This window comes from Ipomoea nil, unplaced genomic scaffold (genome assembly GCF_001879475.1).
Source record: "Ipomoea nil cultivar Tokyo-kokei standard unplaced genomic scaffold, Asagao_1.1 scaffold1875, whole genome shotgun sequence".
Lineage (NCBI taxonomy): Eukaryota > Viridiplantae > Streptophyta > Magnoliopsida > Solanales > Convolvulaceae > Ipomoea > Ipomoea nil.
In genome coordinates, this window is record NW_017618303.1 from 167120 (window position 1) to 194513 (window position 27394).

Below are 27394 nucleotides of genomic sequence, written 5' to 3' on the forward strand. Positions count from 1 at the left end.
AGGTAAGTCATCAACCATGGTTTACATTATAAGGTGAATAATTGAAATAGATTATACAATACACTATATATAAATGTTCATTTTTCACTAAATAGACTTCTATTACATGCACAAGCCCACTAAATTTGGGACTAGATGTTCCTCATCTTATGATTTCTAGGATTTATCAGTGATCTACGTACGATTTGCTAGTTATCACGTGCTAGGCTTAAAAAGAAAAAAGCACATAGCAAATGCACTATATATCATAATACAATGAAAAAGTCTCCAACATCAAATTATATTGCAGCCAAAGGACCCCTATATATTACAAGTTCTGGGCCAGGAGAACTACAGACAACATCAAATAAATTAAAACACTGACATATTGAATCAGAGTCTCACACAATCACACACACAAGTATTGACATTTTTAGGTAGCTCGCAGTAAGGAGCTAGAGCAGAGGCAGAAAGTAATAACAAGCTAATTAAGGTTCTTATTACTCTCGAATGGGATGATTAGGAATAATAGAAAACATGATTTAATTTTATTCTATTTAGCTTCTCCAAGCGGCCGGGCAGCATACAGTGCAGGATTGATTCAAAGTAAATTGAGGGTTGCTGCTGCTTGCTGCTGTGTACCAACAACCGTCGCCAGGCTGGTGAAATCCACACCCATCTCATTCACTTCCTCCCTATCCTTCTTAATTCCACTTATCTGCAACACATAGTGCACACTTAGTTTAAACTCAATTACCTAAGCCGTCCTTAATGTTTCTTTGTACACAAAGAAATGCAAGTTTTCAAGTGGATGGTTTTATTTACTTGCTCCTCAAGACGCCTTTTTTCGTCTTCCAACATCTTCTCCTGTCCAAAAAAACGTTTAAGATTGACGTTAGGGAACATTTGGATATCAAAATGTGCGTGCTGCATATAAGAGCCACCTCTAGGGTCACGGTCACAAACAACGAATTTAGGGGATCGATCATATATGAGCTCTTGCACTGGTTACTATGGGTAGAATGAAGCCCAGCAGCCCACCAGATGATCCATCCATTGAGACTGGAGTTTTATAACTGCACCAAAGTGCCAAATAGGTATATGCAGGTAACTAAGTTCTAGCTAGAATGTAAATTTGCGAGGGGGGGTAGTAGGCACATACCTTTTCATGTAGATGCGCGATAGATTCCATCAGCAAACAATTCTGCATAGAATTGACATTATTGCATAAATTTTTGTAATGCATAATGCAATGCAAAGGTAGCAGCACTAGGCAAGGGAGTGGCAATAGAAAAATATTATAGATAACTATTTGAGAACAAGAAACCCAGACAAAAGATGGGAAGAAATGCTTACTAAAATCCATAGAGGCTTGAATTTTAATCTTCAAATGTAAAAAAATAAATAAACAATAGGAATTATTTTAGGAAGAAGCAGGCATTATTAGAAAAGTGGCAATTTAGCTATCAATCTTTAATCTGCAATTCACCATTCACAATTCACTAAATGGCATACAACCATGAACTTTTCTATGCATAGCTCTTTAAAATGACATATAATCATTTTATGTGTCTAGACCTAAATCTAGCAGTCAGCTGAATCTTTAGCAATCAACGAGATATAAAGCAGATAAAAACCAAGAAGTAGCATGTTAGGTTTTACGTGTATAATCTGCAGTAATTGTGACTAGTAGGAAGCACAACAGGTGTAGGTAAGATACTAAAAAATAATATATATTCACCAGTTCAAAAAACCAACAAATAAATAAAAAAGAAAAGAGAAATACAGACCTTCCTAGATCTTGTTTCTAGAAGTGCACTCCCAATCTGCTGCTCCAAATGGACAAGATCAGTCACACTAAGCTGGTCAGGTTCCTCAATGTCACTGTGCAAACAGGAGATTTGTAGTCTACCAAAAAATTTCAAAATTTTAATTAGGAGTATGGTCTTGATACCTTTCCAGTGTCTGTACCAGTTCTCCAATTGTCATGTAACGCGAGTAATTAGATTGCTGTTTCCAGAAATAGAGGCTTATTAGCTTTATTAGAACTCCAAAAAGTGTTTATGGCACAGGACATTACTTGGTGCAAAAAATGTCAGCAAAAGTCTGTTGGATAACTACTGACCACTTTGCAAATTTTTTTTTTCACTTTGACCAACAAATTTAAACAAAAGAAAAACAGCAATTCATATAATATACCCCTGCCCCTGCTCTAGCTTTCAAGAGATTTAACATGTTATTTTGTTAGCACTGTCCTAGGATGAATTGATTTATAATTCCTGTCAATTAACAACATACAGGTTCTGTAAATATGAGAAACTTTCAGCAATTACTTGTTATTCCATATTAATGATGAGTGTACATAATAATTGATTCAAGAAAGGACAATTTGACTGTCATGAAAAGATTAGTAGTAAACCTGTACATATTGCCAATAAGCCATGAGCTTGGATACTTCAAGATGTTATTGCTTTTCTAAGGGGGAAAGAAAAGAAAAAGAGCACATCTAAACACAAAATCAGTGAAACTGGTTTCTGGGTTTAAAAGATAGATACCTTTTCCTCTGTTTCTACATGGCTGTTGTATCTTTGTAGGACCCCTGTCAAACTAAAACATTGAAATGGTTTAGATAAAACATCAGAGGGAACATAACAACATATGCCCCATATAAATAAAATAAATTGATAGATCTAAAACTTTTACATATATACTAAAGACATACAGTTGAAACTTACAATCCTTTATTCTAATGTAAATTAATGCATTGTCCTAGCATGATGGGCCTAACAAAACCCACATATAGGGTATGGAAAAAAAAGTTCAGCACAGCACAAAATCAATAATTTGTGTGTATTTTGTGCATAGGCCATGAGAAAGGTTTGAGTCTCCATTTTATGATCCTCTCTACACTTAATAGGGAAGAAACATCCACAGTTGTTAAAGTTCACTGGTTCCCTTGTGCTTCAAGCTTTAAGCACAACACAGAAAAATTCCAACAAAATGAACAAGTGTACTATTTACTTAATACTTCTACAGGCAGTATGACAAGCATATATAGAATTTGTTAGGAAAAACATACAGAATGGCAATTTCAGCAACAAAACTTTGCTGCAGTAGCAATAAGAGCATGCATGTTCATGAAAAAGAAATTGATGGAAACAAGAAAAGTTCCAATAGATTATCAAGGACTAAAACATGAACAAGAAAATAGGATATGCTTGAAGAAGAGAATAGCCTTGAAACCTTGAACCTAGAGATCAAATTATCAATCTAGAGCTATTTTATAATTTCTAGGACAAGCTTTTTTTTTTTTTTTTGAGCAAAATAATGATTGAAAATTTTACTACACATATCAGATTACATTTACATTGAAACAATTAAAGTATCTCAATGGAAGCTCCAACAACATAATCTAATCTAATCCAAAACAAATTTAAAATATATAATATCGCTGCCGTCACCAAGTTCCTGTTGCAATATAGATCATCAATGCCCTCACCATTTATCCATATTGCCAACTTCTCTCTAGTGTTGTAGTAGAAACCAAGCCTTTGTCACCATCATATAAATTCCAAATGTCCTCTTCTCTCCAGAAAACCACCCACATTACTCTCCCTCCCATCAAAATCTCTCTACCTCCTGTATAGCCACCACATGCTTTTTTGAAACTCCAAAGCTACCACAATATACTATCATCCAACAGTTCCTCATCACCAAGAAACTCAACCATAAGCTCTCATGAGCAAAATCCGAAAGATATGAAACACACCACTTCTCCTCTAACAAGAAAGGGGACAAACAAAAGAGAAGACAGCAACACCTTTCCTTCAACTCTTCTTGGTGGCCAAAGACACCACCGAGAATAAATTCTCCAAAAATTTATACTGACAAAGAAGAGGTAATATTGTTTGCCTGCTTCCTTTCTTGAAGATAGAAAATTTGTCATGGTTTTATGTGAGGATACAATGGAGTAAGATGAGATTGTATGGGGTATAGAAAAGTCTAGGGACTTGTGAGATCAGGGGAGCTGACAACTCTAATGTTAACTAGTAAAGCATATAAAAAATAAGGGTGCAATGGTGAGCAAGTAAAGAGCGAAACTAATATGTGATTGTGCATGTTGTCTAAGAGTCATTGAGGATGTGGTTGATGTGGATCATGTTACATGCACGAACCCAAAAGCTAGTTAAGATTAATGCACTTTATTGTCGACTTGTTCTGTGGTTATGCTTCTAAAATGTTGAGTTTGATACCTAAGTTACTTTTAATGTTGCTAGAGTAGTGTAGGGGCAGTATGATAGGGGCTCGAGTCCTAAGTTTGTTGATACCATATGGCGGATGGAGATGGAAGAAAGAAATGGTTCTTTGATACGCACCCAAAGGAATGGGTGGTTTACACATGCAAAAAGGGGAATCAACATTAGAAGGGAAATCGAGAAGTCTGGACAAATCAGGCAGCTTATGCACAGATCAGGGGAGAAGCCTAAATCATGGAATCTAACAGAGATAAATCAGTTTCTCAATCCTTTCCTTTTACTATATTTATTTACTGCATTACATTATAAATTGTAACCTCCTTGTTAGACATAATATGGTAGGATTATATTCCGCATGATCTTAGAGTTTCTGTGTATATTCTTAAAAGATTTATTTTCAGCCCTTACCTTAGTTAGTATGTATATTCTTGTATAAATAGGTGTAATATTTTGATTGAAATATGAGAAATAATACACACCTATTTATACAAGAATATACATACTAACTAAGGTAAGAATCGAAAATAAATCTCTAAGAATATACACAAAATCCCTAAAATCATGCTAAATATAACCTATCATATAATGTCTAACACTCCTCAAGAGAGGAGGGCATCTAATCATCTATTCTAAAGCTTTATTATAGTTGTAGCAGCTGGACAAGTGCATGAAACTCTTGATAGAGGGTGTCTTAATGATAACCCTTTTTCTTCTTGCACATTCAATAAAAGCATTTCCTCTTTCTTTCCCATTTCCTATTTCTTTACTCTAACATATTGGTCCGACTTGCCGCAGAACGACAAACACACGAATGATTGTTGAGACAAACACACGAATGATTGTGGACTTTACTCTCATCTAGAGACTCTAATTTATAGTGCTAGGAAATAAATAATTATAGAAAAGGAGATGATTGTTGAGATGATCATGCCTTTGATTTATTTTTGTCAAATCCCTTGAGTTAAGCCTTCCCTTGTATATTATGATTTGCTTAATTTGCATCCTTCCTTTTTCTGCGTGAGTAAACTATCCATCCTTTTTGGTGCATATCATCGTCACCCGCCAATGAAACAGCCTTGTCAGACAAGGCTAGAGTGGAAAAACTACCTTATATTGTCTGATTTTGATTTGGTTAGTTACACCAGGCTCGTTTCGTCATTGTCATCCATTGTTGCAATTAGAGTTTGCAAGGATTTATTTGGGCATACATGAAGTCCTTTGGCGCGCATGTCCAAATACTCTTTGCTAGAATAATGTCATGCTAGAGCTCGTGATGTTAACGTGCTGGAATTACACACTGAAAACTGCATAGCAGGAAACGCGGGTTGTCTTTGGGAGGAGAAGGAAGATGTTTGTTCGCTACCAGAGAATTGAGACTGGGTTGGAATGGGTTTGGGCTGTGAATAATTCAAAAAAGAATTGGTTTGGTAATTCTTCCCAAGCCCATTGGACCAGGTAGACTCATTATGTGAAGGAATTATCTGGAGCGCTGCATTTTGGGGAGAGAAATTCAATTTCTCATTCTGCAGCGCAAGCGAGCCGCATTGCTGTTGGGAGGTTAGTCATATCACTCGGTTGGAGTCACATCCGAATTGCAGGTTTCAAGCCATTGAGAAAAAGTCCTAATTGAATGTGAAGAACAAGTCCGGGAATTTGGGCAATTCGAGTTCGAAATGCAGCGATGAATTCATCCACCAAGTCTGTTTGACAAAGAGCGGTGAGTTGTTCAAACGGTAGCCCAGGCAATTTTTCACTAAATTCTTTCAAAAGGTCGTGTGTGAATTGAGTCCACGTAAGAGTGGGTTGTTGTTGTAGCCATTAGAACCAATGTAGAGCTGACCCTCCATACTAACAAAAGCTGTTGAGACCTTCAAATCCTCTCGGGTGTAATGAATGGCAAAGTACTGCTCCACTCTAGCTAACCACTCAATCCATTCGTGTGTTCGTCATTCAGCGGCAAGTCAAATCAATTTGTTAGAGAAAAGAATTAAGGAGGTATGTTTTTATTGACCGGAAATTTTTTTTTTTTTAAAAAGTAGAGGAAGTCACAAGACTTTCTCCAACAAGAGCTATAGGCTCTTATCCTGCTACTTAGAGCTTAAAGACTAAGGGTAAATATTATAGAATATTGAATATGGAATCCTACATATTAGGAAGCCTGGAGATTAGGGCTTCAAGATATATGGAAACTTGTTTCCCTACCATATGCCCTCTTGTTTGTATTTATAAGGTGGTGTTTTCTCCGTATGAAGTGTGAGACAGAAAGCTACTCCACAACTCTAAGGAATTCTCTCCTAAGCCTATCAACATGGTATTAGAGTTATCGCTCCGCTTTAGTCACCGCCCATCTAGGTTGGCTATTATGAGTTTTTTGGCAGGTCTTCCTACTGAGTTTGTCATAGCTAGGTCAACGATTCTTAGTAATTCTGAAATCCCTTCAGTGTCACTTCTTATAATGAAAATGTCATCCACGTAGACTTCTAACCCGATAATGCCTGTTCTGGACCACTTGTAAAACATTGAGTGATCCGATTTACCTTTCACCATGCCAAAGCTCTCAACGGCTTGGCTAAATTTTCCAAACCACGCACGTGGACTTTGTTTCAGCTCGTACAACAATCGCCGAAGGCTTCTTTCTCAGACTCCCCCTGAGCAACAAACCCAGGAGGTTACTCCATATACGCCTCTTCATGAAGATCTCCATGCGAAAAGGCATTCTTGATATCAAGCTAATGTAGAGGCCAATCATGAATGACAGCGATCGAAATCAATAACCTGATAGAAGTAAGCTTAACCACGGGAGAAAAAGTGTCAGAATAATCAACCCCATAAGTTTGGGCACATCTCTTAGCCACAAGACGGGTTTTCAATCGCGCAACAGACCCATCAGAATTAAAATTGACGATAAACACTCATTTACAACCAATTAGCCTTTCACTTGCAGTCATAACGACCAACTCCCAAGTACCATTGTGATCCAAAGAATTCATCTCTTCAATCTTGGCATCTCCCCACCCAGGATGGGACAAGGCTTCCTTAACATTTTTATAAATTGAAATAGAATCAAGGAAAGCAATGAAAGAACACGAGTCAGATGACATCCGATCATATGACACAAAAGAGGATATAAGATAAGCACAAATGCATTACCTTTCCGGAGAGTAATCGGACGATCATCATCCAAGACTAGATCCAACGACACAGACGTGGTTTCATGAGTTTTGTGCTGAAGTTGAAACTCAATTTGGTATTCATGTCAAAATTTTACGCAGTGACAATGCTAAAGAATATTTCTTGTATCCCTTTGCCTCTTATATGCATGAGAAAGGTAGGTATGCTACATCTATTATCTTAGTGTCGACACACCTTCCCAAAATGGGGTGGTTGAGCATAAAAATCAGCATCTGCTTGATTTGGGCTGACGCTGTTTCCACAGCCTATGTCCTGATCAATCACATGCCCTCCGTGATTTTGGATGGCAAAACACCTTACCATATTCTGTATCCATCAAAACCTTTGTTCCATATTAACCCACGTATATTTGGTTGCGTATACTTTGTTCGGGATGTCCGTCCTAATATCACCAAATTAGATCCAAAGTCTTTGAAATGTGTATTTCTTGGTTATTCTCGTATGCAAAAGGGGTACATGTGTTACTTTCATGAGCTTGGTAGATACTTTGTGTGCGTTGATGTTACTTTTCATGAGGATGTTCCTTTCTTTCCTTCATCTCCAGATGCTATTTGTCAGGGGGAGGGGTTAATATCTTGATGTATACGGTCACGTCCTCTATTCCTATCTCTGTCCCTACTCCTCCTGTTCTTACTCCTCATGTTCTTACAGGTGTATTCTCGTCGACAAAGTATGCCGACTTCAGCAACCGTTGTATAGGCTGAAACAAAGTCCATGTGCGTGCTTTGAAAAATTTAGTCAAGCCGTTGAGAGCTTTGGAATGGTGAGAGGTAAATCGGATCACTCAATGTTTTATAAGTGGTTCAAAAAAGGCATCATCTAGTTAGTGGTCTATATGGATGACATTGTCATTACAGGAAGTGACACTAAAGGAATTTCGTCTCTTAAGGTCATTTCTTCATAGTCAATTTCAAACAAAAGATTTGGGACCATTGAAGTACTTCTTTGGTATTGAAGTTTTGAGAAATAAAATAGGCATATTACTGTCTCAACGAAAATATGTACTTGACTTACTCTTTGAAATAGAAAACTAAGTACTAAACTATGCAATATTCTCATGATACCGAACATGCAATTGTCAAAAGAGGGGGAGCCGTTTGAAGGTCTGGAGAGGTATAGGAGATTAGTTGGGAAGCTAAACTACTTGACAGCTACTCGTCCAGATATTGCATACCTAGTTAGTGTTTTGAGCCAGTACATCACTGGGAACCTGTAGAACACATCTTGAGTTACTTGAAGGGAGCCCAAGACATGGAATTTTGTATAAGAATCATGGTCACACCAAGATTGAGTGCTTTACTGATGTTGATTGGGCAAGATCCAAAGAGGATTGTAGATCAACAACTGGATATTGTGGCTTTTTTTGGAGGTAATCTGGTTTCGTGGAAGAATAAGAAACAAAACGTGGCTTCTTATTCGAGTGCAGAGTCTGAATATAGAGCGATGGCACAATCAATGTGTGAAGTGATGTGGATAAACAATCGTTTGAATGAGTATAGTTTCAAAGCTCCGATTCCTACAAAGTTGTGGTGTGATCACCAAGCTGCTCTACATATTGCATCAAACCCGATATTTCATAAACGAATTAAACACATAGAGATTGACTATCATTTTGTTCGTGAGAAGGTACAACAGGAGTTAATCTCCACTGAGTTTGTAAAGACCGAAAAACAACTCGCAGGTCTATTCACAAAGGCCCTAACTGGGACCTGAGTAGACATGATTAAGAACTATGATCCAACTTTGCCCAACTTGAGGGGAGTGTTATAGAATATTGAATATGGAATCCTACATATTAGGAAGTCTACATATTAAGAAGTCTGGAGATTAAGGTTTCAAGATATATAAACACTTGTTTCCATACCATATGCTCTCTAGCTTGTATTTATAGGGTGGTGGTTTCTCCGTATGAAGTGTGAGACAGAGAGCTACTCCACAACTCAAGGTATTCTCTCCTAAGCCTTTCAACAGTAAAAGATCTGATGATTTACTCATCTAGAAATTCTAATTTATAGTGCTAGAAAATAAACAATAAACAATTATAGAAAAGGAGATGATTGTTGCGAGCCTTTAATTTATTTTCGTCAAATCCCTCGAGTTAAGCCTTTCCTCGTATATTCTGATTTGTCTGATTTGCATCCTTCCTTTTTCTGTGTGAGTAAACTATAAATCCTTTTGGGTGCTATCAAAAGCACGCTTGATGGCTAAGGGGTATGCACAGATATATGGTATAGATCATATCAAGACTTTTTTCCCAGTGGCTAAATTGACTTTGGTACGCATATACTTGAGAAAGTTTATATGATGATTTACTTGATGAAGTTTATTTGGTGAAAAAATGCCTTTTTGCATGGTGATTTACTTGAGGAAGTATATATGGAGCAACCACCAGGGCTTGTTGCTTAGGGGGAATTCGGAAGAGTGTGTAAGTTGAAAAATCTTTAAACGGTATGAGACAGTCCCTGCGTGCGTGGTTTGGGAAGTTTAGCAATGCAGTTGTGGAATTTGGAATGCAGAGAAGTGCATGCAATCATACTGTCTTTTATAAACGTATTGACTGTGGATGTGTTATGTTGATAGCATATGTGGATGACATCATAATCACAGGTAGTGATGAAAGGGAAATTGGTGCTCTTTAAGTCCTTCCTCAGAACTGAGTTTCATACTAAGGATTTGGGAGTACTGAAATATTTCTTGAGTACTGAAATTGCTCGCTCAAAGAAGTGCATACTTCTTTTATAGAGAAAATATGTGTTGGACGTTCTCAATAATACTGAATTACTTGGGTCAAAATCGTGCAATACGCCCATGGGAAGTGTGCTGAACTAGCTCACAATTATTTGTCTAGATATTACGTTTCTAGTAAGTGTGGTGAGTCCATTCATGAGTTCACATACACGAACTCATTCGGAAGCAGCTATTCGCATTGTGAAATATTTGAAGGGAGCATCTGGGAAAGGAGTTCTTTAAAATAATCATAGACACATATGTTGAGGCATATTTCGATGCAGATTTGGCTGGGTCGCCTGATGACAGGAGGTTTACAACAGGATATTGCGTGTTTGTGGGAAGAAACTTCTTAGTCTCGTGGAAGAATGAGAAGCAGCATTGTGGCACGATCAAGTGCGGAGTCAGAGTATAGAGCTATGGCTCATATGACTAGTAAAATAATTTTGGTGCATAATGTTATGAAAGTTATAGGTGCAAAGGTAAAGTTACCTATGCAGTTGTGGTGTGATAATCATGCTACTATACATATTATGAACAATCCAATTTTTCATGAGCGAACGAACTATATTGAGGTTGATTGTTATTTTATACAAGAGAAAGTTCAACAAGGACTGATTGTGCACATTGGTAGTGCTGATCAATTAGCTGAAAGGGCTTAACAGGAGTTGAATTTCATATATATATATATATATATATATATATATATATATATATATATGTATATTTATGTAATAAGCTAGGCACATTAGATATTTATGCTTCAGCTTGAGGAGAGTGTTAGAGGAATCAAGTTCTAGTTGAAATATAACTCTCAACCTTAATATGTAATTTGAATTATGTGGTCCATTTGAGTTGGTTCACCCGATGTTTGGGGTCTATGTCATCTTATATCTAAATCTAGGTTTCAATACTTTGTTACGTTTGTTGATGATTATTCTCGCACGACTTGGTAATATTTCATAACTAGTACTCTAAATTGTTCTCTCATTTTCGTGTTTTTTTTTTGCTGAGATTAGAACACAATGTAATATTCTTCTGCGTACCTTGCAAAGTGATATATTGATAATCATCCTTGAACATGGTCTTTTACACTAATCATCCTGTGTTAACACTACATCTCAAAATCGGGTTGCAGAAAGAAAATTAGACACTTGTTGGGAACTGCACAGGCTCTCCCGTCTCCGTTCAGTTCCACACGCTCCACCACCGTCAGCGAAAGTCTCAACTATTTTCCGGCCAAATCTTCCTCCTTAGATCTACGATCAAGACGCTGCTCCACCTTTGGAATCCTCTTGAGGAGACGCATTTGACTGTGTTTTCAATTCCCTCATTTCTGCAAGTCGACGTCAACGCTGGTCGACCATCTCTTGAGCCAATTTTCCCTTTCCTTTTGAATAATATTAGGGCTTCATCTCTCATCGTTAGTAGCTCATTTTTGTTGTCTCTCTCTCTCAAGCTAGTACCACAAGTACTTGGATTCTAGACATAGGGGCCTCAAATCATATTTTTAGTAATCTATCTCTTATGACTAATGTCACAAAGTCTAAAACTTTGCACATGGTTACCTTAGCTAATGGTTATCAAACACCCGTTGCCGGTGTTGGCAGGCTTTTCCTATGTCATCTTTTCCTTTAGAATCAATTTTATATGTTCCCAATAGTCCTTTTAACCTTATCTCTGTGAGTGAAGTCACTCGTACCATCAATTGCCCCATAACCTTTTGTGCTGATTCAACTGTTGTGCAAGATCGTAGTATGGGGAAGATGATCAACATTGGGATTGAGTCACAAGGTCTCTATTACCTTTGTTGTCTTGCTGCCTGTGTTTCCACATATTCTCACATGCTTCTCCTAGTCGTTTGGGCCACCATAGTATCTCCAAACTTTGACGGATGGTTCCATGTCTGTCTATAGAGTCATTAGACTGTGAGTCATGTCACTTTGGGAAACAGTCACGAAGAGGCAATAATCGGGCTGCATCTCTTTTTAATTTAGTTCATACTGATGTTTAGAATCCATGTCGTGTCAATTTTTACTTTGGATTTCATTACTTTGTCACTTTGGATGATTATTCGAGGTGTTCTTGGGTGTTCCTTATGAAAGATTGTTCTGAGTTATTCCAGATTTTTTAAAATTTTTGTGCTGAAATACAAACTCAATTTGGTAAACTCACTCGTGTTCTGCGTAATGACAATGTTAAAGAATATCCCTCTAATCCCTTTCAGTCCTATATGACCTCTTGGGGTATGTTACACCAACCGTCGTATGTTTACACACCTCACCAGAATGGGGTGACTGAGCGTAAAAATCGACATTTAATTGAAATTACTCGCACTATGTTACTAGACTCTCATGTTCCTCAGAATTTTTTGGCTGATGTTATTACTGCATGTTACTTGATAAATAGCATGCCATCCTTAGTACTAAACAATGATACCCCATATTCAATTGTGTATCCTGGGGTTGGTCTTTTCCCTCTTCTACCTCGAGTTTTTGAGTGTATTTGTTTTGTTCATGACATGACTTGGGCGTTTGAAGTTAGCCCCTAAAGTTGTCAAGTGTGTTTTCTTGGGTTATTCCCAACTCCAAAAGGATTATCGGTGTTATCTAAATTGAAAGAGTATTTCTTCAATCGATTCTAGATCAAGGATTTGGGCTTTCTCGAAATTGAAGTGGCACAGTCTAGCAATGATATAATTATTTCTCAAAGAAAATATGTCTCATATATTTTAGAAGAAAATGGTATGTTGGATTGTAGACCTGTAGTTACCAATAGATCTGAATGTTAAACTTTTACAAGAATTGGGGAGCCATTGCCTGACTGAGAACCATACATGAGATTAATTGAAAAAATTTGAATTATCTCACAATTACACGACCAGGTGTCTCTTTTGTAATTGGTGTCTTGAGCCAGTTTCTTGAGAACCCTTGTAATACTCATTGGGACGACGCTGTTGTTCGGGTTCTAAGATATATCAAGAGAGCACCAAGGCAAAGCTTACTATACGAAGATAGAAGACATGCTCAGGTTGTTGGGTATTCTGATGTCGATTAGGCTGAATGTCTATTTAACAGACCTTAACTTCAGGTTATTGTGTGCTCATTGATGGTAATCTTATATCTTGGAAAAAGTAAGAAACAAGTTGTTGTCATGTCCAGTGCTGAAACTGAATATCAGGCCATGACTCTTGCCAAGTGTGAACTCATGTCTCTGAAACACTTACTACAAGAGTTGCAATGTGACAATGTTTCTCAAATGACACTGATATGTGACAACCAAGCAGCTCTACACATCGCCTCAAATTCAATTTATCATGAGAGGACCAAACACATCAAGGCCGATTGCCACTTCATTAGAGAGAAGATTGTGTCAGGGAGTATTAAACCTAGCTTTGTCAATTCTGTTGATCAGTTAACTGATCTGACAAAATCTCTTAGAATTCCTTAAAATTGGGTATATTTGTAACAAGCATAGAGCATATAATTTATACTCTACAGCTTGAGGGGGATTGTTGAAACCCTAAGCCCTTTTAAGAATAGGCCCATTAGGTTAATAGTATATTTATATATAAATAGTAGATATCTATACAGTTGTTTTCAAAGTATACAATAAAATCCTTTTATTCTTCACAAGTTCGATGCCTAGTTTACTTCAAACCTTGCTACAATAGTGCAAGGGCAGTAACATAGGGGTTGGAGTGCTAAGTTCGGTGGCACCATATGGATAGCGAATTTGGAGATAAAAGAATGAAATGGTTATCCTCTACGAATATTGGGTTGTACAGAAAGATAACTTGAAACAAATAGCAAGTTTTGGAAATTTTGTTAAGAGTGGTAAAGAAACAAAATTTTCGATTGAGTTTTGAGTTGCAGATAAACCTCTTTAGCAATATCTGGTTCAAGAAATATAGCCAAAGGATATGATAAGAACATAACCCATTACTGAATTGCGAATGTTGGTTGGGGTGCGGATAATTGAGTAACCAACTCTTTATTTATTGACATTGAAGATAGATTTTTTGCAATGATTTTCTATGAGGATACAACTTAGCAAGATGAGATTGTATGGGGGTTGGAAAAGTCTAGAAACATTTCTATGAGATCAACATATGGGTTTGCAACTTTGGAAGACATTGACAAGTCTAGTAGTGACTACTAGAAAATAGGACAAATAAGGTTGCTAAATCAAATTTTGGCATTCATGTGACTTATGAAACAAAGGACAACAATGTGCAATAGTGAGCAAAAAAAGTGAGGATTTGCACTTATTTGTGATATAATAGGTGAGTGTGCCCAAAATCTAGCCAAGATTAACGCGCTTTGTTGTTTACTTGTTTATTTTGTGATTGTGTTTCTAAAATGTTGAGTTTGATGCCTAATTCCAACCTTGCTAAAGTAGTGTAGGAGCAATACAATAAGAGTTTGAAAATAGTTGTCACCATATAGAAATGTGGAGATGGAAGAATGAAATGGTTATCCATTACTAATATTGGGTTACAATGAAGATAATGTATGTGGAACAAGTAGCAAGTTTTGAAAATTTTGTCAAAAGTAATAAAGAAACATAATTCTAGACTAAGTCTTGGGTCAAAGATAAACTCTATAATTCTAGACGAAGTCATGGGCATATGACGTAGCAAGAAACACCCACACCTAAAGTGAAGTGATTTATGAACTATGAACGTCATCAATCACCAAACACTTCAATACCATGGGTTTCTTGTTTAAATATGAAGTAATTTTAACCCTAAATTTCTTAAAAATAGTGTTGGTTTCATGTACATATGAAAACACACATAAAGGCACACTCTATGTGTTATTCACTCAAGTCAATCCATTTGTATAGATAGTTGCTCTTTGTAAAATCGAGGTGAGAAGCCTTCGATCATGATCATTTTGTTGCTTTAAGGTTTCGATAACTAATAAGATTCGCCTAAGGCACCTTGATCTATAAAAATAGCTTAAACAACTATCCACTATTCAAGATGATAGCAATAGCCATGTTGGTTTATCTGATCTCTTGTATTGTTATTACTTTTGGATCCAATTTTATCTGGTATCTAGTCCTAGTTGAATCTCTTATCAAAAAAGTAATTGGTTGCATATGATTACAATATAAAAATTGGTATTCTTTCTACAATTCTTTATACATCCAACAAATACCAATAAGGTCATTTGTGAATATCTTTTAATTTTGTCCCCTATAATGTTTCCTTTTTTAATTTTGATTTATGGTTAAAATTTCAATGTTCATAAAATATATAAGTAAATAAAATTTTCATGACAAAAGGTGTCAAATCTATGAATAGCGTGTGAAACTCTAAGGAAATCATATTTGGTCCTAGGTGGGCTTTAATTACAAAAGTCAAAATTGTGTAAAGATTATGCATAACCTCTTAATGGGAGTAGTCTATAAAAGTATTCTATGACGAAGCTAGTCAAGTCTATCTACACAATAGACTTGTTGAGTAATTCACAAGAGTAGTGAACTTTCCTAAGATTCAAACTAGGGTAGAGTTTAGAAGCTTTCTTCTTGACGAATCAATCACCTTACCATTAATTATCTAATTCTATTCGGGTACTAGGGTTTTAGTATGTGACAAAGGGGATCGAGCTGATTAGCGATATACAGATTGTTATGTCATTTGATGTTTGTCTTTTTTGCTTTCTTACTTTATCATTATAGGGATGTTATTGGATATTTTTTTACTAGTGCAATAAATTGGATATATATAATTGAAGGATTTCTAAGAGGCAAATTGACTAAATTGAAAGCATTTGGTCCAAGTTATGAAAATCCTATGTGAAGAAAAAATCAGGTATAAATTAATAGAAGGGATATATAAAACATAAGAGCTAAATTGTGATTTTAGGTGTTCATAACCAACCAAAATGATATCCTCCATATATAAGTTTATAGTCATCTAACTTATGCAAGCTAGTAAGATTCCGGCCTATAAATGAATTTAAGTATTCTTCTAATTTTATGTGAATTGAGCCACTGAGGCCTGAGCTGTGTCCTTGAATTGGCTATAATTACAATTCATCTATAGCACATGCTTGCATGCTCCTCTAGAGTTATCGCATGCAAGTGCAACCACAGAAATATCGGCGCCCAGTATACCAATACCAATTTGGGTTACGACAAACCCTTTACTCGAATAGTATGAGGATAAACACTAAGAAATAGTGCAAGCACGAATGCATTTAGTCATGAAACGACAAAAAAGAAAAAGTTCTGCAGAATGATACGACACTCAGTCAACATTATTGAGCCAGCGATAAACACAAAATTCTACCTCGAAAACCGAAATAATTAAAGCAAACAGAACGTAAAGAGGCGTTTACGGAAAGAGAAACCGCCATACGGCAAGATCTGCGAAATGCAATAATAGCGATTTTGAATATAATCTGGAGGAGGAGTATGAGAAACGGACCTGTTAGTGCTGGAGAAGTCGTAGAGCTTGCCGCTGCTGGAGAAGATGACGACGGCGACGTCGACGTCGCACAGAACGGAGAGTTCCTTGGCCTTCTTTATCAGTCCGTTCCGGCGCTTGGAGAAGGTGACTTGCCGGCTACTCTTGTCTTCGATTCGCTTTATCTCTACCTTCCTCCGCCCCATTGGATCGAGAAAAGCCCTAGAATTCCGATGAGTCCGGGGAGCTAAAGTGCATCATTATCGCCATTAAAACGGGATTCATAAAGTCATCACAAACCACTGACTCTTCGCACTCCACCCCCTATCCCCAGGGGTAATTTGCCGTCCAATCAGAAAGAGAAGGTAAAATCTCTTAAACAAAAGGCGGTAGGCGATAACTACTTCGCGTTTCTGTTCCCAAAACGCGGGCTGACACGTGGGATAAAACGGAACGGACAACGTGTTACCGCAAATGTGGCTACATAACGGGACACGTACAGCTGGAAATGGCATATTTAGACTTTTCTTCTCCCATATTTAGACTTTTCTTCTTCTGGGCTTGAAGGAGGAAAAATTACTAATTTTGAGTATTTCTCCTAGCGCTGTCTCTTCATTCAATTAAAGGATTATTACGTCACCATCTCATTTATGCTTTATTCTTTTTCTGAAAAGCTTTTTTTCCGTATTGATTATCATTCCTTTTCCTTTTTTTACCTCCTCTTTTCATCGGGTTAATGATAGAAATAGGTGTCCGCATGGGTAGCTCAACTGGTTATAGAGGTAAAATTTTGGAAGAATGACCAGGGATCGAGTCTCACCAGCGGCAGTGTGGGCCCACTCAAAGTGAGGGGGGCTCTTTGAGTCATCATGCCCTTAGGGTTGGGGACTCAAAGTGAGGGGAGCTCTTTGAGTCATCATGCCCTTAGGGTTGGGGTGAGCACAGTCTAGCCTCTGTGGTTCATGTTCAGTTGAGTCGGCCCTTAGGGTTGGGGTGAGCACAGTCTAGCCTCTGTGGTTCATGTTCAGTTGAGTCGGCCCTTAGAGTTGAGGTTCAGCCTAGTCTAGCCTCTGTGGTTCATGTTCAGTTGAGTTGGCCCTTAGGGTTGAGGTTCAGCCTTTTGGAAGAATGATAGAAATAGGCAAAAAATAAAAAAGAAATGAGGTTTGAACGAAAAAAAGTGGGTTGAGGTTCAGCCTTTTGGAAGAATGATAGAAATTGGCAAAAAATAAAAAAGAAATGAGGTTTGAACGAAAAAAAGTATAATTAGGCCACTAAACAAAAGAAATGAGGTTTGAACGAAAAAAAGTGTAATTAGGCCACTAAACACTCAAAAAACGTGTAGTTAGGCCACTGAACATTCCAAATGTATGTAATTTCACCGGGTTCCAAATGTATGTAATTTCACCGGATAGCAGGTTACTATCAATTTTAACCGGTTACTTGTTTATGTGGCAGCTGAGTTGACATTTTTAATAATTTTTAAATATTTTTTAATAAATTTTTAAAAAATAAAAAAAAAATTAAATAAAAAAATAAAAATAATAAAACGACGGGGTAACAGTTTTTTTTTTAAAAAAAATTAAATTTATTATTAGAAATTATTAAAAATGTCAACTCAGCTACCACGTAAGCATGTAACCTGCTAAAATAGACAGTAACCTGCTAAAATAGACAGTAACCTGCTATCAAGTGAAATTGCATACATTTGGAGTGTTCAGTGGTCTAATTGCACCTCTTTTTTTTTTCGTTCAATGGCCTAATTTCATTTTTAGGTTACGTTCAGTGGTCAATTTGAACTTTATTCCAATAAAAAATAATAATAATAAATGACAAAAATAAGAAGCTTTTAAAGTTGAACAAAAATAGGCAAAATTCATTTGCCAAATGCGTTTCTTGTCAAAAAAAAAAAATAATTTTAAAAAAAATTCTCATAGTCTACGTATGTATACAGACTAAACATGCAAGTGGGGCTTGCGTATCTCGTATGCCCTACTAGCCTAACTAATCTGGTGAGTTGTCATGCTGTGTTGGCATGACTTCTAATATCCTCCCACGAGCTACAGTGTACATATCATGTAGACTAAGCTTGAATATGAAACCATTGAAGGTGGTTGGAGCATGGGGCTTGATCCTTGATAAGTACATCAACTAGCTGGTTAACTATGAGAACATACAATAGCTACAACACCCCTTTCTATAATTTTTTCCTTACAATTTGACAATCCAATTCTATGTGTTTCGTTTGCTCATGGAACATAAGATTTTCTACGATTGTTATAACTGATTTACTGTCAGTAAACAAGACAGTCAAGGAATCAACAACCTCTAAAGCTTCAAGCAAATAATACAACTATTTTATTTCGCATGTTGCTGTAGCAAGAGCCTTATATTCAACTTTTGATGAGGAGCGAGACAATTCACCTACTTCTTAGACTTCTAGGAAACCAAAGCCGAACCCAAGAAAATACGGAAACCAAATAAAGATCTTCGGGCATCTAGATATGTAGCATAATTCGAATCAGTACGCGATACCCTTCATTTGGAGCTAGTTGTGTGCATGAAATAACAAGCCCCGACTTGAGCGGCTTTGATGTATCTCAGTACTCTATGTGCAACAACCTGTAAATGTACATTTGTAGAGCAATATAGAAATCGTGACAATTATTGTGTAGCAAAACTTATATTCGGCCTTGTAATGCTGAGGTACAATAGCTTACCCACCAATTATCTGTACTGAGTGGTATTTGCTAAGACAGTGTCACTTGCTTTACTCAATTTTATAGAAGCAACCATAAGATATTGAACTAGTTTGTTATGTAAGAAACCTGCACTATCTAATAAATTCAGAGCATATTTTCCTTGGTTAACAGTGACCCCTTCCTTATTTCTAGCAACCTCAATGACCAAAAAAAAAAGAGTGATGAGTAGACCTAAATCTTTGATATGATAAACATGGAAGTGTTCCTTACTATTGAATTTGTAACTTATCCGGACTAACCAACACCACATCATCCAAATATACCAAAAGAGCATTGAATGTATCACTTGTTCCCCTTATGAACAATGAAGAATTTTCAATTGTCTGTTTAAACCCAAGCTTAAGTAGCTCTGCAGTCAACTTGACATTCCATTGTCTACTAGTTTGTTTAAGGCCATGAAGGGACTTAATTAACCTACAAACCATCCCAAACTTCGGGATCCCCATGAAGAAAAACGTTATTAACATATATACTTCTTCATTGAGATCTCCATGGAGAAAAACATTATTAACATCCAATTGGTGCTCCATCCCATTCCAGCAACAACAACTAGGAGAGTCCCGATTGTTGTGACTTTAGCTACTAGACTAAATGTATCTAGATAATCCAGGTCAGGTGTTTCAGTGTATCCTTTGGATACAAGCCTTGCCTTATACCTCTCAATGATCCCATATGCCTTGTGCTTAACTTTGTAAACCCACTTACAACTAATAGTTTGTTTCGTAGGGGTAATCTAGTAAGTTCCCAAGCCTTTTTTACTTGCAAAACCTCAATCTCAATTGTCATGGCCTGCTTCCAACAATCATGTTGTATCGCCTCATTATAAGTCTTAAGGTCCGTTTGGAAAGCAGGAAAATAACTTTTGAAAAATGTTTTCTGAAAAATGAGTCATTTTCCTAAAAATATTTTCTTTTACTGGTGTTTGGCTGCACAACAGAAGACAATCTTTGTGTGTTTGGTTCATTTTTCAGAAAATGAACAGGAAAATGAAATACTCAACTTAAATACTCCAATTTGCTCAGTCATATCTAATGCCCAAAAATCATATTATTATTTTTTTAAAGAACCAAAAAAAAGATTTGTTTCTTCTTTTTTTTTTTTTGAACCAAAATCAGATTTGTTATGTTTTCTGGTTTCAGCAGCCGAAAACTACTGACTTTGATTTCCAGCTGCAGAAACCATTTCTCTGGTTTCCGGCTGCAGAAACCAGTTCTCTGGTTTTCGATGCGAAAACCGGAGGCACTGGTTTCCAATGCGGAAATCGGAGGCACTAGTTTCCGCATCGGAAACCAGTGAGGAGACTTCTTCCAACTCCAGGTTTTCGTCTAGATCTGTTAGATTTGGCGATTTATTGGTGGAGTTTGATGTTTATGGATGTGAGCTTTTGGCCAGAGGAGAGAACGACGAAAAATTACTCCCCCCCCCCCCCCCCCAAGAAAAGGGAAGTCATTTTTCGTAAAAGTTGAGTTATTTACCATTGACCATGTGTTATTTTTCGTTGACTTCTCTTTTCCTTGCCTAACCAAACACCAGAAACCCGAAAAATGATTTCTATAAATCATTTTTCGGGTTTCCAAACACACACTAAGGCTCTTTAGTGCAACTGATATTCATGACAAAGGCTTGGTAGCTAGGTGATAACTTGTGAACAGACAAAATTGTGGACAAGCTATGAGAAGAAGTTTTGTTATTTTCGCAATCATAATATGCCAAGTATGAACATTTATCTACTTGTTTGATCTTCTCAAACCTTGTAGTGAGGGTTGATTAGACACTTCAAGGGATGTGTCAAAAGAAACAGATTCTAATGGTTGATTTTAGATCAGATAGGTTGGGTCGTTATGCACTCACTGTCTACACCTGCAACATTGTAACACCTTCATTTTCTAACACTAGAACTTAGTTAGGTTACAAGCCTACGTAGTAGAATAAGCCAAAGGATTCTATCAAACTTAGGATTAAAGGGTCGTTTGATTCACGGAATGTCAGATTACCTTAGGGAATGTTAGATTGTTAGGGATGTTAGATTACTGGGAATGTTAAATTAGTGAGAATGTTAGATTTATGTATTTGGTAAAAACAGGGCTATGTAATATAAACATGTTTGGTTGATGAATTATTGATTATGTTATAATGGTTATTTTACCTTAATACCATCATATTGCAAATCACCTTACAAACAAGAAAATGTGCCAAACTGATTTGATGATACTAGAGCAGAAACAACTAATTCAGACTGCATTGATGATGAAATAATGGACAAAAATGTCTTGCATTTCTCACAAATACTGCATCAAAATTCCTGAAAAGAAAATATGAAATAAAATTCAAAAGTACATTAGCGATTTATACTACATTAAATCAAAGAAAAAAATCTACAATTTAAGCAAAGTTGATCATATATACATATATAGGGATGCACTCAGGTGCGAATAAGTGCCCAGGAAGGAATATGCGAACGAATCAGCGCGCGACATGTGTCCAGGTTTAATAATTTAAAAAAAAAAAGCGGTGGCATTTTCATAAATAATTGAACATCGAAGTGCAAGTAAAATCACTTACAAGTGCACCTACTTTCACCTATAAGTGCAAGTAATTTTGCCTTGTTAGTATTCACTTCCCGCAAACATTCATGCACCTGGGTGTGCTTATAACAATAGGTGCAACTATTTATAACAATAGGTGCAACTACTTATAACTATATGTGCACCTACTTTCACCTATAAGTGCATGTAATTTTGCCTTGTTAACATTCATTGATCTGAGTTCAGCAGGTAGTAATACCCCAGAAAATCACCCGCAAACATTCATGCACCTAGGTGCAACTACTTATAACTATGTGTGCAACTACTTAGAACTATAGTTGCAACTACTTAGAACTATAGTTGCAACTACTTATAACTATAGGTGCACTTTGTATTGATGCTCAGAGTAAATTTTTACTTGCACCTATAATACATTTTACATGCAGTTGTAATACATTTTACTTGCACTTCGATGTTCAATTATTTACAAAAATGCCACCACGTTTTTTTTTTTTAAAAATCAGTGTTTCTCATCCATTAGATCTGGACACGTGGACGGACAGAATTCATTCCTATTTCGCGCATGGGCGAAGCATTCGCACCTGAGTGCGATTATATATATATATATATATATATATATATATATATATATATATATATATATATATATATATATATATATATATATAGCTAATTTCTGGATCCTATTATTACAAATCAAAACTAGAAAATACAAAAAAAAAGTTGAAGTGAAAAACTGTAATCAAATTTAACAACACAAAAAATACATATTCTCATTAACAGCTAAATACCATTTTTGCAGTAGGGGTAAGTTTCAGAAAAGGGACTCATATAGTCCCATGTTTTCTATACATATATTGCTACCAATGCTAAACCAAAAATATAATTGGCAGCCATGTTTTTCATTCACAAAACAAGCATAACTTCCAAACCATTTACATTAGATAATATCAAAATTCTAATGGTAGCCAATTCCCAAAAATAACAATGCCACCATCAAAGTCATGCATCAAGTAAAAAAAACCCAAACAACCTTCATCGTACTTCTTATGCATCGTTTCCACCATGAAAGTCAAAGCTTGGTGTGTATGGATTGACCTCATACAACTGCTTCATTACATAATCCCTCTTAAACTCATTAGGCAAAGCAAAGAAGGTATCAATCTTGTGTGCATCCTTTAAAATATGCTCACCAGCTTCTATGACTTCTTGCCTTGAAAATTCTGGTAGTTTGATGATTTCTTCAAATATCTTCTTCTTTCTATATGTGTTCTCATCTTCTTTCTTAAAGTAGGTTGCTATGTCTTTGATTTGCTCATTAGCTTCCTTGTAAGCACCTACATACTCATGCATCTCAGCTACTAAGCCATTCAATCCTTCTTCACTTCTAGACCTTTTCCTGTTACTAGCTTGTTTTTTGCCTTTATTGATTTTAGTAGATGGGCAAACAGTTGACTCAGTTTGATCAACTTCTTTTTCTCCACTTTCTTTTTCCCATTCCTCATGATTACCATCAGTAAGATCAACTTCATCATCTTTTTCTTTCTCCATTTCCTCCACTGCATCAATGGGATTTTCTGCAGCAGTTCCTGTTGCATAATCACTTCCCCAAACATGCATCAAGCTATCAAGGTGAGGAAATTCTTTATTTCTTAAACTAGTTGCATTAGGGTGCAGTGACTCTAGAATAAAATAAAAAGGAAAGATAAATTAGTTAACAACAATTGTACCACAATTCTCAACGTAAGCAATTTTAGTAAGTAAATTGAAATGATTTAGATTTCACTTAACTTTAACTCATTCATCAAAGACATCTTTGCTGACAGTAACACATTTCTCAACATCATTCCAGCCAAATCCACTACCTTTGTTAAGCATCTCTTGAATGGCAAGGAAATGCTTCCTTAATAGCTTATACCTAGATTCAATGTGGGGGTTGCCTTGATATTTGTTCCCGGACACCTTAGATGTAGCATCTTTTCTAGGCGCAACAAATATCTCGTCTTGAATCCATTTTCTCCATTTAACGTGGGGTCATTTGCTATTTCGACAAGGCAATCGACCAGTGCTGCATCTTCTTGTTTTGTCCATTGTCTCTTAGTAGTAGAATTCCTTATTCTAATTGCAGTATTTTTCCTTTCCATATCACTGTAAAAATAAAACCAAACAATAACAACAAATCGAATACAACCCATACTTTAGTCATATGTAGTTAGCATATCAAAATATAGCAAGAGAACTATTGAATGAAACAAAATATCAAATAAAATTCAGTTTGGAATACTTCAAAAATACAGCAATGCATATCAAAATAAAATTCAGTTTAGAATACCTCAAAAATACATCAATGCAAATCAAATAAAATTCAGTTCGTAATTTTTCTTCAATTACAACTAAAATAATAACAAAAAGTTGTATTTCTAGAAGAAGATCAATGTTTTTCAATCTGCCAAGTAATAAACATCTCATGTGCAAGCTTGTCTCTCCATTCAGTCCAATCATGACTAGTTTCACAATGCATTATCAAGTCTTCATCATCTTCTTCAGATTGAAAATTATTGCTCATTTTGACCAACTTCAATCTCTATAGGATCAATAGGCATTTCTGACCTAATGAAATTGTGGAGAATGCAGCAAGCAGAAATGATCCTACATTGAGTTTTAACTTGATAAAACGACTTGTCTCTTAAGATTGCCATCTAGCCTTTAATATGCCAAAACACCTCTCAATGCAATTTCTTGCTTGAGAGTGTTTCATGTTGAAATATTCCTTAGCTGTTGTAGGTTGATAACCTTGCCTCCATTCATTTAAGTGGTACCGTTGACCTCTATATGGTGCTAAAAATTCATCCCCATTTGTATATCCGGCATCACACAAGTAGTAATTTCCTATACATATTTCAATTTAGAAAATTATTAATACCTAAGGTAATATTTTCATTAATTAAAATCTTATCATATTTATATTCTAAAAAATTATTACGAGGAACCTTTAAACCATTCCTTCTACTAATAGCATCCCTCAAAATTCTATCATCTGCTGCAGATCCTTCCCAACCCGGCAATACATAGATGAATTGCATGTCTAGTGTGCAAGCACCTAAGACATTTGTGGCAATTTCACCTTTTCTGGTTCGATACCTAGGTCTGTCAACTGTTTCAACATTGACTTTTATAAATGTTTCATCTAATGCACCCAAGCAACCCTAAATCCTAATGAAATATACACATTTGTTAATAAATGATTTAGTTATAATTAGATAAAAAAAAATTTACTTTTTTTTTTGAAAAGAGTATAGGGGTACCTTAAACCACTTCCACCTCTCATCTGTTGAATTATCTGTATCGTTCTGATTTTCGAAGGAGCATGTTGTGTAGTATCAAAATAGAGTTCAAAACAGCGTGAAATTGTTTACTAACAGTCTCACCAGATCTAGCTGTTTGACGTTTAAGTACTCTATTCATTATATTATGTGCAACTATATGAAGAAAAGAAATAACCATCTCATTGATTGTTGCATTCCTACTATCTTTCAAGTTGCCACGAGTCCTTAGCAAATCACATAATTTAGCTAAAGCTCTCCTATCCATTCTACAATTATCAACACATTGAATATCACTTTCAAAGACCATTTTTTGTAAATTCAAAGATCTAATATTATGTCTAGATGTTGTTTGATCGGCATATGTCATAGTTCTCCTAAACTTTCTTCTTCTAAGTACTAATGTCATTGCAAGAAACATATGCATATTAAACATGTTTTCCATGATCCTTATGCGCAAAATGAAGACAGCAGCTTGCAATCTCATCTTTTGCCTACCGAGTCATATCACCCTATAAGAATGAAATGTGTAACAAATTAAACTAATATTTAATTGCTGCAAATAATTTCATTAAAAAATCAAATAATTTAATTGTTGCAGGTCCATTATCATGCAACATATAGTTGGAAGAAAATCAAATACAAATAATAACTTCAATATTTCTGCAGCAGCAAGCATGCAACTTAAAAACATCTAAATTGCAGCAGCAAGCATGCAACTTAACCCCAAGTAAATCAAAAATTGCAGCAGCAAGCATGCAGGTTGAACATATAAATTGGAGCAACAAGCATGCAGCTTAAAAACCATTGAATATTTCTAGTAAATCAGCCTCATCAATTTTTTTTAGGGTTAATTCCACCAAAGGTCCATTGTCTTTGGTGGCAATTTCAAATTTAGTACCAGACTATCGTTTTGCCATTTAACATCCCAGACTATTACTTTTTGGACACTTTTGGTCCTTCTCATAATTTTTTCTATTTTTAGTAAGGACATTTTAGTCTCTTCATATTTTTCTTTTGTTATTTTTTCGGTTTCAACCGGTTTAATTGGTTTAGAACTTTAGGTAATCTCTGATTTTTAGTAACCATATTTTTAATTGGTTTTTAGTAAAGTCCTAAACCAATTAAACCGGTTGAAATAAAAAAAATAACAAAAGAAAAATATAAAGAGACTAAAATGCTCTTACTAAAAATAGAAAAAAATCATAAGGACTAAAAGTGTCCAAAGTATAATAGTCTGGGATGTTAAATGTCAAAAATGATAGTGTGGGACTAAATTTGAAATTGCCACCTAAGACGAGGGACCTCTAGTGGAATTAACTCATATATATATATATATATATATATATATATATATATATATATATATATATTAACCCCAAGTAAATCACAAATCTACAAGTAAAATCTCTTGAAACTTTAGGCACAAATTTGGAGAAATAATTTGATGCCCAAGAGCACAAAATAGAGGATTCAAAGGGAAAAGTAAGCACATTGTTTTTAACCTAGGAAAAAAAGTTCAGTTTCTAACAATAACTTCACTGCTTTTTTCTATATTTATGTCAGCGTGCTTTCATATAGAAGTTGAACATATAAATGACAGCAAGCGGGGGTGTATTACTATATAGAATTATATAGCATTGTATTTTGAATATTAATTTTGATAATCATATTTTGATACAACCGTATCCCTACATAACTATGCGTACTAGTTCTTCTATAGCTTTACTCCTCCTATTTTCTACACTTAAGTGATGTGGGACCGCAATTGAAATTGCAGCATCGCCATAACTAGTTCGATAAGGTAGATTTACATCATCTGCAACTAACACTCATGTCCCCTATCTACACATATATTGATATAAGTGGAGCACTAATATCACATCCAATAAATAAACAAGGTATAGAAAGTAATTATTGAGCATTCAATAGATAAATAACAGATTCCTATAGAAATCAAATGAAGAAATTGAAAAATGAAGAAACCCTCTCCCTCCCCCTTGGCCAAAATTAGTTTCAAAATAGTAATGATATTTTTGAGATTCTAGCATAATCCTCAAATTTATGAAGAAATAAGAAACTAAAGATGAAAGAGATGTGAGTATTACCTGTGAGATTGAGAAGATAAAAATCTTAAATTGAGACTTGGAGAAGATGAAGACTGCGGGTTGTCTGCGTTTCTGGCTTTCTG

At 35.8% G+C, this 27394-nt stretch overlaps 1 protein-coding gene and 1 long non-coding RNA gene across 2 annotated transcripts; one reads left to right on the forward strand and one right to left on the reverse strand.

Moving 5' to 3' along the window:
• Nucleotides 1–221: 221 nt before the first annotated feature.
• LOC109193428 (agamous-like MADS-box protein AGL27) lies at nucleotides 222–16988 on the reverse strand. The gene is made up of 7 exons (XM_019344292.1): nucleotides 16594–16988; nucleotides 2535–2586; nucleotides 1934–1989; nucleotides 1770–1863; nucleotides 1142–1183; nucleotides 805–846; nucleotides 222–697 (listed from the first exon to the last, which is right to left on the reverse strand). The coding sequence occupies exons 1-7, from the start codon at nucleotides 16776–16778 to the stop codon at nucleotides 581–583; spliced, it is 588 nt and encodes a 195-aa protein (XP_019199837.1). The 5' UTR covers nucleotides 16779–16988; the 3' UTR covers nucleotides 222–580.
• LOC109193429 lies at nucleotides 12888–27394 on the forward strand. Its single transcript, XR_002056281.1, has 3 exons — nucleotides 12888–12898; nucleotides 13518–13523; nucleotides 27290–27394. It is a non-coding gene; the product is annotated as an uncharacterized LOC109193429 (long non-coding RNA).

Excerpts from the sequence above, each read along its gene's own strand:
- LOC109193428 (XM_019344292.1), bottom strand. The coding sequence starts at position 16,778 with ATGGGGCGGAGGAAGGTAGAGATAAAGCGAATCGAAGACAAGAGTAGC. Across the intron at positions 2,587-16,593 it reads GACTTCTCCAGCACTAACAG|TTTGACAGGGGTCCTACAAA; the intron begins GTCCGTTTCTCA and ends TCAATGTTTTAG. Across the intron at positions 1,864-1,933 it reads CTGGTACAGACACTGGAAAG|TGACATTGAGGAACCTGACC; the intron begins GTATCAAGACCA and ends CTGTTTGCACAG.